At 39.3% G+C, this 15,492-nt stretch overlaps 1 protein-coding gene across 1 annotated transcript; it reads right to left on the bottom strand.

The window, feature by feature from the left end:
- Positions 1-1,692: 1,692 nt before the first annotated feature.
- Positions 1,693-15,124, bottom strand: susd5 (sushi domain containing 5). Its single transcript, XM_053493183.1, has 5 exons — positions 14,966-15,124; positions 8,878-9,052; positions 4,975-5,084; positions 4,671-4,859; positions 1,693-3,470 (listed from the first exon to the last, which is right to left on the bottom strand). The coding sequence occupies exons 1-5, from the start codon at positions 15,051-15,053 to the stop codon at positions 1,909-1,911; spliced, it is 2,124 nt and encodes a 707-aa protein (XP_053349158.1). The 5' UTR covers positions 15,054-15,124; the 3' UTR covers positions 1,693-1,908.
- Positions 15,125-15,492: the final 368 nt, after the last annotated feature.

The following is a 15,492-nucleotide window of genomic DNA, read 5'->3' as shown; positions in this document are numbered from 1 at the left end:
TTTTGTATCACGTAATACTTTTAATACCAAATCTATGAAAATGTATGTGTGGCTTCTTTTACTTATTAAATAGATGCACAAGAATTTTTAAGTTTGAAAAATCGGACCTTTTGTAAAAGCAGAATTAAGGAGACATCTAGCTTACATAAACACTTCAACTTCAGTAATTATCACAAAATGTCAAAAGCTGTAGAAAATAGGCACGGGAATCACCCTGGACCACCGATACAATATTATCATGTATATACCTGTGATAAGAGGTGCCGATTCAATCTGTATTGCCATCACAATTTTTTTTAAACATCCCAGTTTAATATTGTTTTGTTTTTTTTGGTTAATGGTGTTACAATTTTAAACAAACTTAAAACATAATTCATGCCTAGCACATGGGACACCATCCTACCAATGTGTGAATAGTTTAGAGTGCACCACCTGTGGGATTATAGAGGAACTGCAACATTTCACAGCCCCAAATGCAAACATACAGTATATACAGTATAAATTCCAAATGAAATCCACTTTGGAGTCAGTGTGACGATACATGAATCGCGGCACAAAAGAATCACAATACATCACCGAATCGTTTTTGTCCTCCCTTCCCTCCTAGAAAATATCTAAATCTGATTGAGTACAAAGAACGAATGAGGAAATCAGTCTTTGTCATCTGCTGGGAGCAGTAAAAGTGCTAAAACACTATTTATTAAATTATTCTCCACCACATTTGCAGCGTCCATAAAAATACATCATCATTAAGATTCAATACATACTGCAAATGTATGGAGCATTTCTTAACCAGCTTACTCGCTGGCTATGTGTCTTTGTGACTCTTTTCTAATACTGATCAGAAAATAATGCTTTTCAGACAAAACCTGCCTGACTTTAGCACATTATAATAACATTTTAAATATTTACTAAATCATTACTATTTCTTGAGTTTTTATATAATATAATATTAGTACTATGTGAGATAATGAGGTTATTGCTCTCATGTATGTGATTGATGCTTGCTAGGGGTGATATCAACCTATATTACACAATGAGAACTGTAGAGTGAATGTAATTATAAAATCAAATATATAATATACAAAGGGGCCCCAAAAAATGTATACACACAACATGTTTATGCAGTTGTTATTTATGCTGTTTATTTAAAACTTGAATTGTAATGTGTTTGTTTTGTAATTGTTATGTTTCCTCTAAAGATGTCAGTAGTCCCGCCATCGTTAATGCTATCATGTGACCGTCAATAGAGGGCCATATATTTTTCATGTTGAAGTGTGTATACATTTTTTTGGGCCCTTTGTATATAATATAATCTCAATAAGCATGTTCTCCACTGACGAGTACTGAAATATTGAACACTAAAATTAAGATTCTATTTTTCTAAAAGCCAATTTTCCGCATATTTATATTCAAGGTTTAAACACTGTACTGGTCACATTTTATTCACACTGCTAAGGCTGACACAAATTCACAATTTGAAAAAAAACAATACTATCCTGTAAAATTCAAATATTAATATTAATAATAACCCTCTAGCGTCTCAAACGCAAACATCAATAGCCTTTCAAATGCATTCCATACAGTGAAAGGAAATCCACAATTAAAAATGTAAGCATCATATTTAAGCAGGTATAACACAAGAAATAACACACACACACACACACACACACACACACACTGCACTGCAAATATGAAAACAAGCAACAAAAAAATACGTTTTTAACGAAGCACAAAATCAATTCTCTCCTTGCTCAATAACAAGATTGTTACTTTAACGGACATGAGCAATCCTCTCACCAAAACAACAACAAAAACTTTCTGTGTATATTAGTATGTATTTAGGTGCATGTACTGTACTTCATAATGTTCAAACATCTATGGTGTTCACGTAAGCCGCGTGTTACGTTACACAGTCTGCTGGAGTTCGATGCATTGTGTTTGTCTGTTAGTTCCATTCAGCTGATAGTGAGAGGTCTTCTGTTGCCTTCTTTTGTAACACCATGCACCCAAGGCCACGCCAACAATCGCTGCTACAATGGCGACAATTATAGCAGCCAAAGTTGGTCCATGGCCAGCCATGTGGCAAGGGCGTACAGTGCAAGAGCCATCATCTTCAGGTTGATCCAGGCTATGGTTCACATCTCCTTCCATCACACTTTGATTTTCATGTGTTTCTACAACTGTGCGATCATCAACAGTCGGATTCTGATCCACAAAATGGCCAAAATCTCCGGAATCCCGGGAGACACTCACTGTCGGTGTAGCCACATCGCGAATGACATGGACTGGTGAAGAAGGTGTGGTTTCTGTTGTCGCCATGCCTGAAGGTGTGGCAGTGCGTTTGAACTCCATGCCCCCTTGACTGGTGCTGACGTTCTCCGGAGAAGTGCTGGGTGTGTTTTTCAGAGTTGTCTCATCTACTCCAGATGTGATCTGAGTCTGGCTGTGATGGCTCAACTCAACATCATTTGCGCCACCATGAAACTGTCCATCTTTTAAACCATTATCCACTTTCTCATGTTCCAACTCCACTGGTCCTTTAGCTCCTCCTTCTATCTCCTTCAATACTGGAGTCTGTGTAACATAATGTCTTTCTTCTGATATAACAGATACTACATCGGAAACCTCTGATTGAGTCGAGTCAGTCACACTGTCGGGCCCCTCCTCTTGGTTGTAAATGACTTCTCCATAACTCTTTTCTCCAGAGCTTTCAGTTATATTCTTACGTGCCAGATCTTCACAATTAGTCACTGTACTAATCTCTTGCTCTTCAGGTACCTCAGACACACCTTCAGATGCTTCCTCCAGGTGGCTGTGGACACCACCTCCCAGACCTGCCTCTTCTGGGGCATCAGTCACACTTTTAATATCCTCTACCTCTATAGTGTCTTTCCCCCTTCCCATATCCACCGCCTGCCCTGGAACTGTCTCTGCTGTCTCCCCCGTAGACCCTCCACCTACTCTCTCCTCCTCTTGAGCAATGGGATATCCATCAAGCCATGATTCCACTGTGCTGCCTACACCACGACTGGCAGGCTTTTCAGTTGGACGCTGACTTGTATGCCCACTGTCATTATCCTCTGTAGTTATCTCTGACATTTCTTCACCTGTCTTGGCTGAGATATAGTCCTCATCTTGGGTGTGAACTTCAACAGGTGTGCCTGTGGTCATAAAATTATGCTCCTCTTCCTGGAAGGCCTCTGAGGGGAACCAGAACATGTGTTTCTGACTGAGTTGAGAGACTGGAGGCTCTGTTACAGATACTGCAGAGTTTTTCTCGATCCTGTCCCCTGCTTCAACTACCATGACTGGATCTAAATGGTCCGGTTCAGGTGTAGACTCTTCCTCTTCTCCATGATCAGTTGGTCTAGTGGTCATCCTCATATGATGCACCTCGTCCAGACCGTCATAGAGATGGTGATCAACTGGGAGCTTGTCCTCATAGTCAATGAAGGCCTCGTCTTTATCTGTAATACATCAAATTCACCAAGGCTAACAATTCTTGTTAAAACTCACAATAGTTATTTAGCTATATTTATTTTAGTCATCGGAAAATATTAATACTCTTAGGAATTTTAAAGAAACAATAAGTGCAGGAGTAACAAAATAACTGGGTCTGAATCTTATCCACAAAGGTGGGTGTGTTTTTTACGCTCAAATTGGAGGCATACTTTATATTTGAATGAAAGCTAAGAACGATTAAAAAAAGTGAAATTATATGTGTCCAGTTTGGCTTGAGTGAAAGCATACATCCACACCTGCACTTTGTGGATAAGACTGAAGACTCTTAACTTGAATGCTGGTTAATCATACAGTGATTCATTTGTTTAAATTGAAAGTATAATTGTGGTTCCATCCATCCATCCATCCATCCATCCATTGATCTAGGAGCATCTGTAGTCCAACTAAAGACTGTGGAGGCCAATAGTGACCATTGTAGGCTACTGGTGACCATTGGAGGCCAAAAGTCACCACTGTAAGCCAACAGTCACCATTGAAAGCCAACAGTCACCATTGGGGGCCAACAGTCATCACTGAAAGCCAACAGTCACCATTTGAGGCCAACAGTCACCATTGGAGACCAACAGTCAACATTGGAGACCAACAGTCACCATTGGAGGCCAACAGTCACCGTTAGCTTTCAATGGTCACTATTGGCCTCCACAGTCCTTGGACTACAGAGGTTCCAAGATGGATGGATGGATGGATGAATGGATGGATGGATGGATGGATGGATGGAACAACAATTATACTTTCCACTGTTTTCCACCGTACAGTGACCATTGTTTTTTTTTCCCCATTTTTTGGTAGGATCTCTGGTCAACGTTCACACATGCATTTACACTAGGGGCAATTTGGGAAAGCCAATTAACCTAATCTGCATGTCTTTGGACTGTGGAAGGAAACCGGAGGACTCGGAGGAATCCCACCAAGCAAGAGGAGAACATGGAAACTCCACTTCTGGGACTTTTAGGCAGGAATCAAACCCAGAACATGGAGACAACGATGCTAACCTCTAAGCCACTGTGCCACCATAATTGTTGTTTATAAACCATTCCACCAACCTACTAATAAAACAAAACATTTTCTCATGATATTCTCCAACAGTTATCACTTATATGTGTTTATATCAGTTGCTTAAATCTCAGACCTGTACATCCGCTTACCTTTTGCGCAGAGCTGCACCAGACCATACCACTCTCCACAGCTGTCACACAACAGGCTAAAAGCTGTCTCTCCATTGGGCAGAACGTATCCTGGGTTGCAAGCATACAGAAGCTCGTCACCCAGCTCCAGGCCTGTATGTCCCTGTAGATGTGTATTCGGAAAGATAGGTGCATTTCCACAAGGAGCCCCTGATGCACATAGGTAGAAATAGGAATAGGTTTAAGAATAAACTTCTGCTTTTAAACTTTTAAGCTTACATTACTGACTATGAATATTTTCAAAGTAAAAAGATTTTGAACTGACCAGTGTCTTTGACACAGAACACAGCCAGTCGCTCGTACATCTCGGTTGCATTCTCCACCTGCATGTCCACGGCCCGTAAGCTTCCAGAGACGCTCCTGCATACTGTTGTCCTGTAGGCAACCAAATGAGAAAAATGTTTACCACTCATTGGTGGAAATGAATCACAATTGACATTAAATGACACTGCGGTTGAAATTTTTTCCTCTATTCTCTGCACCGTGTCTTCAGTCTGAAGTATAGTCACGATTTCCTTGTGGTCACAATGACCAATGTTGGTTCAAAACTCACAATCTGAATGTGATCTGAACTTTTGTGCAGCATAAAGCCTGTTGTGGCACAGAGCTGGCATTATAACCAGACCTTTATTGAAACCAGAAATGTATCTGTAACAGAATAACAGATACGCATCCAGACCACCAGCATTGTGTCTTGTTTCTTATCTTCTGGGTCCTTCATTTTGGTCTTCAACAATGGGTCAAGAAAAAAACGTTTCCACACTTGGGCAACCACTGCAACCACTGCTTCCTTTACAATTAAGTGAGGCTAGAGAGCCTGTAATGAAGTGGCTGAGGTTAGAAGCATTGCAGAAACCGACAAACCAATAAACCAATGCACAAACCAGAAGTTGGTTGGAAAATGTAAATAAATAATGAAGATAAGATAAATGATTATTTGGCAAAACACGGGCATAGTAGCATATTATTAAATAACACATAATGCACATTTGGGGAAAGGTAATGAATTTTTAAATGACTCAATAATAACACTAATTATTATTATTATAATTACGGTATAACATATGACTATATTCAATAATAATTGAATAATGACTCAATAATAATAATAATAATAATTTGTTTTCGAAGTGTTATTGAAAAGAGTCAAAATTTTGTAGATAATACCAATAATAGATCATTATAGATAATTTACCATAGATGAAACGTAGCCTTTACTGCTGCTTTCTTACTGGAAATTTCCTCAGTGCATGAACTTAACAAGAAATTGGTTCCTTGTCCCACATTGTAACATTCACTTGTAGAATGTGACTCAGAAATAGAGAGTAAGAGAGAGAGAGAGAGAGAAAGAGAAGTGTTTTGGTGTTGGTGTGCATGGGGGGGTGTCAAGATTTTACTTTGGGAAAACATTAATACAGTGTAAAGTTACCTTGAAAATGTCCCATTACTGATTTCCCTTATTATAGGTTATCGCCAAACTGGAACCGAGGACTGCCAAGGTACATTACAGCCTCGAAATAAAATTGATTACACTCATTTTTTTCCTTATAAATATGCAAAGATAATCCTCAATATAAAAGGGTCTGGATAAGCGTTAAATAAAAACAAAAAACAAAAGTGAAATTCCACATTTACAGGAAGATTGAACGACAAAAACTCATTTGCGATCTGCTTTACAGGTCATCTCAGCAAATCGCTAAGAACGTCTCCCGGTCAGGAAAGTGACTAAGAATCTGAAGGTCACTCTGATGAACTCCGGAGGTCCTGTGTGAAAATGTCAGATACTGCCAGAAGCGCAAGCATCTCTGCAGCACTCCACTAATTATGACTTAACACTAGAGTGGGCAGATAGAAGCCTCTCAGTAAAAGGTACATCATGCCTTACCTGGTGATTGCATAAACACATGAGAAACAAGATTCTCTGGACCAGATCAAAAAAATCACACATATGGAGACCTGACACATATTGGAAACATGGAAGAAATGGAAAAATGACACATACTGCGATGGCAATTTAAGCTACTAATAAATGTGCTGTTTTGTTTTCAACCATAGCTGACAGCTAATAATTAGACAAATTAAGTAATTAAGACAATGTTTAGCTTTGCCAATATTCATTGATCAACTAACAAAAAAGGAAGTAAATTATTAACAAACTCTATATATTTATTCCCATTTATGCCTTTATTACCTGTAATAAATTGCAACCTTTTTCGAATAAATAAGTGCACAAGTCCATATTGTAAAAAAACATTTTTATGCAATTTACTGTATTTTTGTAGCACTACATTAAACTAAACTGAACATTATGGCATGACTGCCAGAAAGTCTTTAGAAAACCATGTACTGTATAATTCATCACCTGGACAGTTTAATTCTTACAGTGGCAGAATGATGATGATGTTTTTCAGCAGCAGGGACTGAAGCATTTGTTAGGGTTAAGGAGATGATTAACATAACCCTTGAAGGAAAACTTGCACCAGAGCACTTAGAGCCCCAGATTCACTTTTCATAATTAAAACACACAAAAAAAAAAAAAAAAACAACCAAGACAATGCAAACGTGGCTTCAGTACGAGTATGTGATCATTCTTGGGGGGTTCAGAAAGGGCCTAGAGTTGAGTTATTTATTAATGACGAAGCACCATTTCCCATCCAAACTGGAAGAGTTTGGGAGATTTTGTAATAATAGACAAAACAACCCTCAATAAGCTTATACTGAAGACAAAGTATTGCAGAGGTTTTGAGTACTTGTGTAAATGTCTTTTTAGTTAAAACCCTGTTTGTGTTATTTTTTTTTCATTATTAAAAATGTTTAAAAAAATTCAATAGGAGCATCTGGAGCAGCTACAATATAAAAAAACGAAAGAAAAAAGTCATATATTCCAAATTAAGGGGGGTGGGGGAGGGATTCAAGTCAAATCAGGAGAAAGTTCCCATGAATAATGGTGTAAATCCGATTGACATTTACAGAAGACTTCAAGTGACTTCACCACAAAACATTTGAACTGTGCAAACATTTTAAAGAAGGCCTTCGCTTTAAAGCATTTCCCCATATTTGGACCATTTCAGGAGTTCCTGAGAGGCCAGTGTTACAGACATAAAGCAGGCAATACGATCATGGCTCTGGTGGACTGAGGAAACTTTCTACCTTGATGGTAAACAAGCACTAGGGAAATACTGGGATAAGGTAAATGATTACACGCAGTGCCCTTTTCTCTTTTTGTCTCTAAAGTTTCAGTTTATAGACTAAAAAAACAAACATAATCATTACAAACAAGAAGCTCAGTCAGAGTTCAAGGCACATAGTATCAAGCTTTTACAATTTTCCATTGCAACATGAACACCCCTCATACTTTCTGTGATATCTGTGATATGCCCGAATGTAATATAAAGGATGCCAAAGATCATTGTATGGTAGCGCATTATATAACTTTTTGCATTTTGGAAAACTACAGTATGTCCTGGTAAAAAAAAAAGAAGCAATTTTAACATTTATTTGTACATATAATGATGCAGTACTGCAACAGTTTGCAAGCAATAGCAGAGTTTGCAATTGAAAAGACTGGGAGTGTTAGCAACCATGAGCCATTACATATTTGAACATTTATGCTTATTTATAGCATTCTATAAACAATATATTTTAATCTAAATTCTGTATTCTTCGTTCTACAGTAATAGAGTGGTTCCATAGCCGTTTTAATAGTAAGAAAAACAAAATATTAAACACCATAGATTATTTTAAAGGTTTAAATCACACATTGGGAAATTAAGAAGCTGCGGATTTGTGATTTGTGTATTCAAAGATTCAAATGTTTGACCTTTTTTGGTGATGCATCAAAAGAAGAAATAGACATTGCATTAAATTCACAACGTGATAATTACTCTGGGATTTAAGCTTTCATGTCGAACATTATACATTAACTGTGGAATTGCACAGACAGCGAACACCAGGAAAGTGCTAATGTATTTTGTGACAATGCCGCAGTTCCAGTGCTCTCGGGGGACCGAATGCGTGAAGGTGCAAATCGAAACTTTCTGCAAAACATATTGTGTCCCTTCTAAATGTGTGCAAAAGCACACTTCCACCAAAAGTGGATTGCTATTTTTAATTGTAAACAATCATATCATAATGACAAAAAAGTGCAAATGTGGAGTGGGGCTCATACCCGATGCTGGGACCGGTAAGCCAACCACGTGCACAAGCGGAGAATGCACACTCAACGACAGCATGACGAAGCTCCATCGCTGAGGCCATCCGAGCACCCTGATCCTCACATGCACGAGAAGCTGCATGGAAACCTATATCTGAACCATTTCTCAACTCTAGCAGGAAGACCCGACCTGAAAAAGAAAGAGAGAGAGAATTAATGTTTACTGTCGCCTTGCACCTCCAGGGTCCGGGTTCGATTCCCGGCCAGGCTCGATTCCCGTCTCTGTGTGCATGGAGTTTGCATATTCTCCCCGTGCTTGGTGGGTTTTCCTTCGAGTACTCTGGTTTCCTCCCACGGTCCAAAGACATGTAGGTTGAGTTAATTGGTGTTCTTAAATTGCCCGTAGTGTGTGTGGTTGTGCCCTGCGATGGATTGGCATCCTGTCCAGGGTCTACCCTGCCTCATGCCCTAAGCTCCTGGGATAGGCTCCCCGCGACCCTGAATACAGGATAAAGCGGTATAGACAAGGAGTGAGTGAGTGTACACATCCCAAGACAAGGCATGGTCAAGTCATACTGGGTGATGAAATCTCTTGCGAATGAAGCACAGTACAGTGACGACACTCTGGAATGGTGCAAACGTTTTTGAAGATGGGTGTATATCCTTTAAGCAATGACTAAAGACCTATCTGCTTCTGGGATATTTGGGTAATTAATTAATTATTTTATTATTATTATTATTATTATTATTATTATTATTATTAATAATAATAATAATAATAATAATAATAAAACCTCTATCAATAGAAACTTCAAAGCACTTTTTAGAAGTCGAACCGGATAAGAGCGTCTGCCAAATGCCTAAATGTAAATGTAAGGCCATATAATTTCAATAAAACTTTCAGTGAGCCGAACCCCTGATCCTTGGTCATCCTTGACTTGTCACCAACTTGCGGACGAGACACATCTGTCTGCAGGAACTATACACACAATCATTTATGAACACATTAACTGTACATTTAGGCTTTTGTTAGAAGCTCTTATCCAGAGCGATTTACAAAAAGTGCATTAAAGTTTCCATCATTGAATAGATACTTACACAGGGTTCTAGGTTACTAACTAAGTACCATCAATCAGACACAGTTGAAAAAGGTTTTTTTATTTTATTTTTTAATTCTTTAATTGGGGGGAATTAGTCCAAGTACTGGAGAAACAAATACGTCTTGAGTTGTCGTTTAAAGATAGTCAGAGACTCAGCTCTACAGACATCTAGAGGAAGTTCATTCCACCACGTATGTGCCAGAACAGAAAAGAGTCTGGATGAATGTCCCCCTTGATCCCTGAGAGATGGTGGGACCAGACAAACAATGCTGGGGAATCGGAGAGAACGTGGTGTGGTGCGTGGTGTAATTAGAGCTGAGAGGTTAGTGGGTGCTGGGAAATTTTGCACCACTTGCACATTACAGGAACTCGGCTGCCACATACTGCGTACATTCCTGACCTACTGTAGGTCCAAGTGATTTCCACCTTGTTTGGACCATTTAAGGAGTTCAGATGTAAAAGTATGTAGCTCTGATCATGGCTATGGTATACTGAGAAAACACTCTACCTTGATAGTATCCAAGCACTAGTGAAATGCTGGGATAGAGAGAGAAATACTTTTTACACAAACAACAATACTTTAACACATGCACAAGTACGTACATATATTTAACTAAGATAAAAAGGATTCATCATGATGGTAAACTAAGGTTAAACGAGGGTAGCTGTGTTTGTGACTGGGAGGGATTAGGTTTTATTTTTAGTAATAGGGTGTGCCACATGGACACTAACTTAAAGAGCTTCTCAACAAAAGGTAAGTACAAAATGAAGAGCGAAGCTGAGCTCCAAACAGGATGTATGACTCCAGAGTGAAAATATGAATTCACATATACACACAAACACCACAGTCAGCACCATTCCATAGCCCCACCCCAATCAACACACACACACACACACACACACACACACAAACACACACTCATGCACAGACAAACTGTTCAGCAGTAGAGTTCTTTTTATGTCTTCCTCTAGACTTCGATATGACTTTCACATTTAGTCACAGTTTCACACATAGGGTTAAAATAACAGTAGTGGCCAGTCATTGTAGAGAGCCCTGAAAAGTACGACCCCAAAACAGTATCTTAATTAAATTTTTCATTTCAAATTTACTTTTTTTGGACATTTATTCATTTGGGGATTGGCCAAAATAATATGCATAATAAGCAAAATACATGAAAGAATGATGATGATGATGGGGATGATGATAACATTTCAATCATGTGGTTAATTCCAACAATCACACCACTGAGCAATCCTCAGCTGACACACCATAAATGATTCGTCATGAGTTTTTCTTTGCTGTTCAATGCTGCAGTGATTTAATGTCTGTTACACTGATGTGACCATATTATACTGTATGTTCGGAGTGAGGAACTGTTTCTGGAGAGGATGACACGGTGGTCGCTGTTTAATGTCATGGAGTGCATTGTGAATTACTTTTGCCTTGATGCAAACATAAGACGAAAGACATGCAAGAAGAGAACAGAACCCGAACAGAACAGCACAGTACAATGCAGAACAGTCCACACCCTTTCTACTCATCAGCATTCCCAAACTTTAGCTGTGACACATTTCTATCTTTCTGCAAAATATGGACAATCACTTCTCACCTGCCCTGCTTCAGCTGTGTGTATCTATTTAACCAGACTGAATCGATGCAATGTCTACAATCTGGTGAGTATAAAGGAAAAAGAAAAATGGAAAACAGAATTTTCCACCACATCTGGCCATGCTGCGTGGGCTCTCTAATGCCCTGTCTTAAAAGCATTCGTTAATGAGGTTCTCAGGGGGCATAACTGGCAAGCTTGGTAGCCTACATAGACGACACTGTAATTTATTTAACATCCCTACAGGGGCATGTAACGTAAAAGTGTTACACAGACTTGTAAAATCTAAAAAACTGCCTGTCCTATCAACTTTCTTTAACGGATTATGTTTTATTAATGTGGCAAAGAAATATCGGCCTTAAGGATGTATGGGTAAAGAACGAATATATATTCTGTATATTATACAGGTGAATTCATATGAGAGTTTAGTACAGTGGCAGCCCCTCTTACATCCCATTTTGTATGTGAGACCATGAAGGTCTCTTGGAAGGATAGAAAAAAAAGGAGCCCAAGTTCACCATAAGTGCACCTCTATCCAAGAATCCTAAACCTATCATTGTAAAAGTAAAGTACAAGTAGGATCAGTCCTGTCTTTACAGCATGGTAAGCTGGCCAAAAAAAAAGTTCCTTATTCTCAAGAACATTGACTCTTACAGAACATAATTACAATCTAGGGGGATTGCTACCCATCAACCCAGCCAAGAAATGGCAAAACTGTCTGGACGGAAAAGATGAACAATAGGCTGAACTCATGACAAGGCAGGTGGAACATATACAGAATTTCTTCAAATGAAGTTTTGAACTAGCTTCAAGTCATCTTGTTCAGGATACAGAAATGGAAAGGTGGATTATCAATCCTGGCTCGGTGTGTCCACTTTTATATATTGTCACAACAGTGAAGTGAGAAGTAGATACCATGATCTATCTTGGTAAATAAGAGAACCCATTATTTTGGCACCTGTCCTCCAGGGGTGGAAAAACAACACACGATCCCTTATTAACTCCCAAAATTAGATCATACAACCCCAGGAGTCCACTGAACAGCTCTTCTTACAGTCATGGTCCTGTGTCAATCTAATGCTTCACACACCTTTCCAGTGTTTGTCACATGTCGAAGTACACCTGTCCCGCCAAAATCGAAACCCCATTGTTGCCAGACTGACTATTTAGGACTTTACAGGTCATCAACCGTTGCAACACAATCACTGAATCCCTGAACAGACCTCCCACCTAAACCTTCTTCTTAAACTCCTTTCACTATACAGGAAGTCGATATTCTGTAGTGGAACGAGATGGTGGACTGTAGTGGTGTTGGATCTAACCTTCAACTCACTGACAGCACTATAAATAGACGTCTGCCTATTTCTTCTTCTTCTTCTTCTTCTTCTTCTTCTTTCTGTTTGCTCACATTTTTAAGCTGATTGTCTTGTTATTTTGGGATTTGACTCTGACTGTTCATAGCAAAGTAGATGGAATTTTTGACTGGAACTTTCTTTTGAGTTTTTTTTTTCATCTTTTATTAACTACACTGCAATTGCACCAACGTGCCTCGCCTTATGTATATGAGACGTTCTCAAACATAATGTCTCAAACCCAGTTTTTTCCTTTTACTCGGACAAAAGTTTAATACATACCAAACAGGAGCAGGTGTGTGCGGTGAATAGCTATTATTTTTGCAAAATGTAGGAGTGTTCAGTACTTCAAGGTTTGTCAAATATTATTTATGTATATTTATATATTTATCTTACAAACTCCAGTAATTGCCATTTTGTGCTAGAGAAGAGGGGAAAAGATTTGATTTGCACTAATAAATGATTATTGATATTGGTATTATAACTGGCTGTATAAGATTGCACTTTGGACACTGCAATTTATAGCAATTTTAATTTCTTTTCCAAAAGTGATTTAAGCCTAATTATGCTTGTGAGGAACAACAGAGAACACTGAGTACAAGTTTTGGGCTTCCAAATTAAATATTATTTGATAGTTTGAATATAAGCCAGTTCTTACTTTTACCATTAAGATTTATTCCTTAAGATAAATCTTTTTAGTGGTGCTTGCGAAGCGAAGCACTACTATTGTTATCTCACAGGCTTATTATTAAGTCTGTCTATTCAGTAGCACACTTATTATTAAACAAGTTGGACCGATCCACACCCCACAGCTTTAAGACAACCCCCACATATGTTACACCGTTTCGTGCGCCTCGATCGGGCCTGGTGTGCTATGAATTTTGGTAGGGATCCGTGGCACGGCTTTTCCAAAATTCTCAAAAAAACAAATTTTTCAAATTTCGTCTGGGTTTATTAAGCGTGCCTAGGTGCACTTATTACTTTTCCCCCAGAAATCCATTTATTATTCTTCCGCCTAAAACTTTGCAGCGTTTCTCGCCACGCAGTTGTAAACACACCCTCACATATGTTGCACCGTTTCGTGTGGCTTGATTGGGAATGGTGTGCTATGACTTTCGGTGGGGGTCGTCGCGCGGTTCTCCCTAAATGTAAGAGTTAACCCCCAGAGGGTGCCTAACGCCCAAGGACTACGTTTATATTTAAGTTGTAGTTTGTTTGAATGTGAACTTCATTTCCCATAAGGCACCTCGGTCAGGTGAAGAGAGCACTCACCTCAACCGAGGTGACTGATTAGTTGGACTCTTATAAATAGCCTGTTTTAGTTCTGTTTGGCGTGTAGCATTTGTTATGGTTGTTTAGTTACGATTTGGGTGTTTCTGCAAGTAAAGTGCTCTAAAAGAAGTTTATTTATGTTTCTTCGTGTTGATTTTCATTAAAATAACATCTTGAATTGTCCACTCTGCCTCCTGCATTCATGCCACATAAACCCAGACACCCGAAACTTGACAATAAATCCCCGAAAAACCGCCCCAAAAAGTGCCATAGACTGACCATTGAGCCCGGCCTCTGCTATGACATCACGGCTGTGACTATGATGCAACCGAAGGCTCTACCACGCCCTGGACAATATCCACGCTGTGGATACTACCAGTGGAAGTGACCTGGCAGTCGCATAGGCACACTTAAAAGTTCTTCAGAAATTTTCGCTCTCTAGTTATTATTTTATTGTAGCTTAGATGTAATGAAAAATGAATACATGAATAAATAAATAAATGATCATAATTACATTCGAAACATACTTTTTAATAATTAAATAATGACATAATAATTTAATGAAAAAAATATATATATACAATATTATACTGTATATTGTATTGCAATTTATGAATCGTTCGTTAAACTATATATCTGACTACTGAAATGGACATAATCACCTCTCTTTCACATACACACACTTATACACAGAGACATACAGTAGCACACAGTTATTGTCTTCATGCTGCGCACATTGTTTGGGCGCGTAAAAGCGGACAAACTCACTCACCATCTGCGCCAGCGAGGCCAACACTCAACCAAGCCAAGCATGCAAGGAGAGACCAAAGCACCAGCCCTCGGACACACACTTGTTCCATAGCGCAGACTCTCACTAGTCCTTAGAGCAGGGCAAAGGAAAGGCTCAGCAGAGGAGGCGAGGAGAGGAGGAGAGGAGGTAATGCGCAGTAAGGCGGAAAGGCGGTTTATCCGACCAGAGGTGCATTACCGAGCTGCTGGAGGACTTGTGTGAAAACTCTCACAGTGCTGTCAGTAAATACGTCATGAGTGAGAGCGCAGGATAACAGAGACACTGAGAGAGAGAGAGAAAGAGAGAGAGAGGGAGGGACGGAGGGGGGAACTCGTTCACTCACTCACTCACTCACACCGTGGGCCGGTGCGCTGCACTGGGAACCTGAAGCCCTTTTGGCCATGTTTAGTCAGCATGTGAGTTTTTGCCCTAGCATACATATTTAGGTGCTTTGCCTCGCACCAGGGCGCGCCTAAACTCTAAACTGTGCCCATGCCCAGTTGTTATAC

This window comes from Clarias gariepinus, chromosome 3, assembly GCF_024256425.1.
Source record: "Clarias gariepinus isolate MV-2021 ecotype Netherlands chromosome 3, CGAR_prim_01v2, whole genome shotgun sequence".
NCBI classification, from domain to species: Eukaryota; Metazoa; Chordata; class Actinopteri; order Siluriformes; family Clariidae; genus Clarias; species Clarias gariepinus.
Note: the sequence above shows the minus strand (reverse complement) of the source record. Positions and strands in the feature narration are given on the sequence as shown.

Excerpts from the sequence above, each read along its gene's own strand:
- susd5 (XM_053493183.1), bottom strand. The coding sequence starts at position 15,053 with ATGGAACAAGTGTGTGTCCGAGGGCTGGTGCTTTGGTCTCTCCTTGCA. Across the intron at positions 9,053-14,965 it reads TGGCCTCGCTGGCGCAGATG|GTCGGGTCTTCCTGCTAGAG; the intron begins GTGAGTGAGTTT and ends TTTCTTTTTCAG. Across the intron at positions 5,085-8,877 it reads CTTACCGGTCCCAGCATCGG|GACAACAGTATGCAGGAGCG; the intron begins GTATGAGCCCCA and ends GGTTGCCTACAG.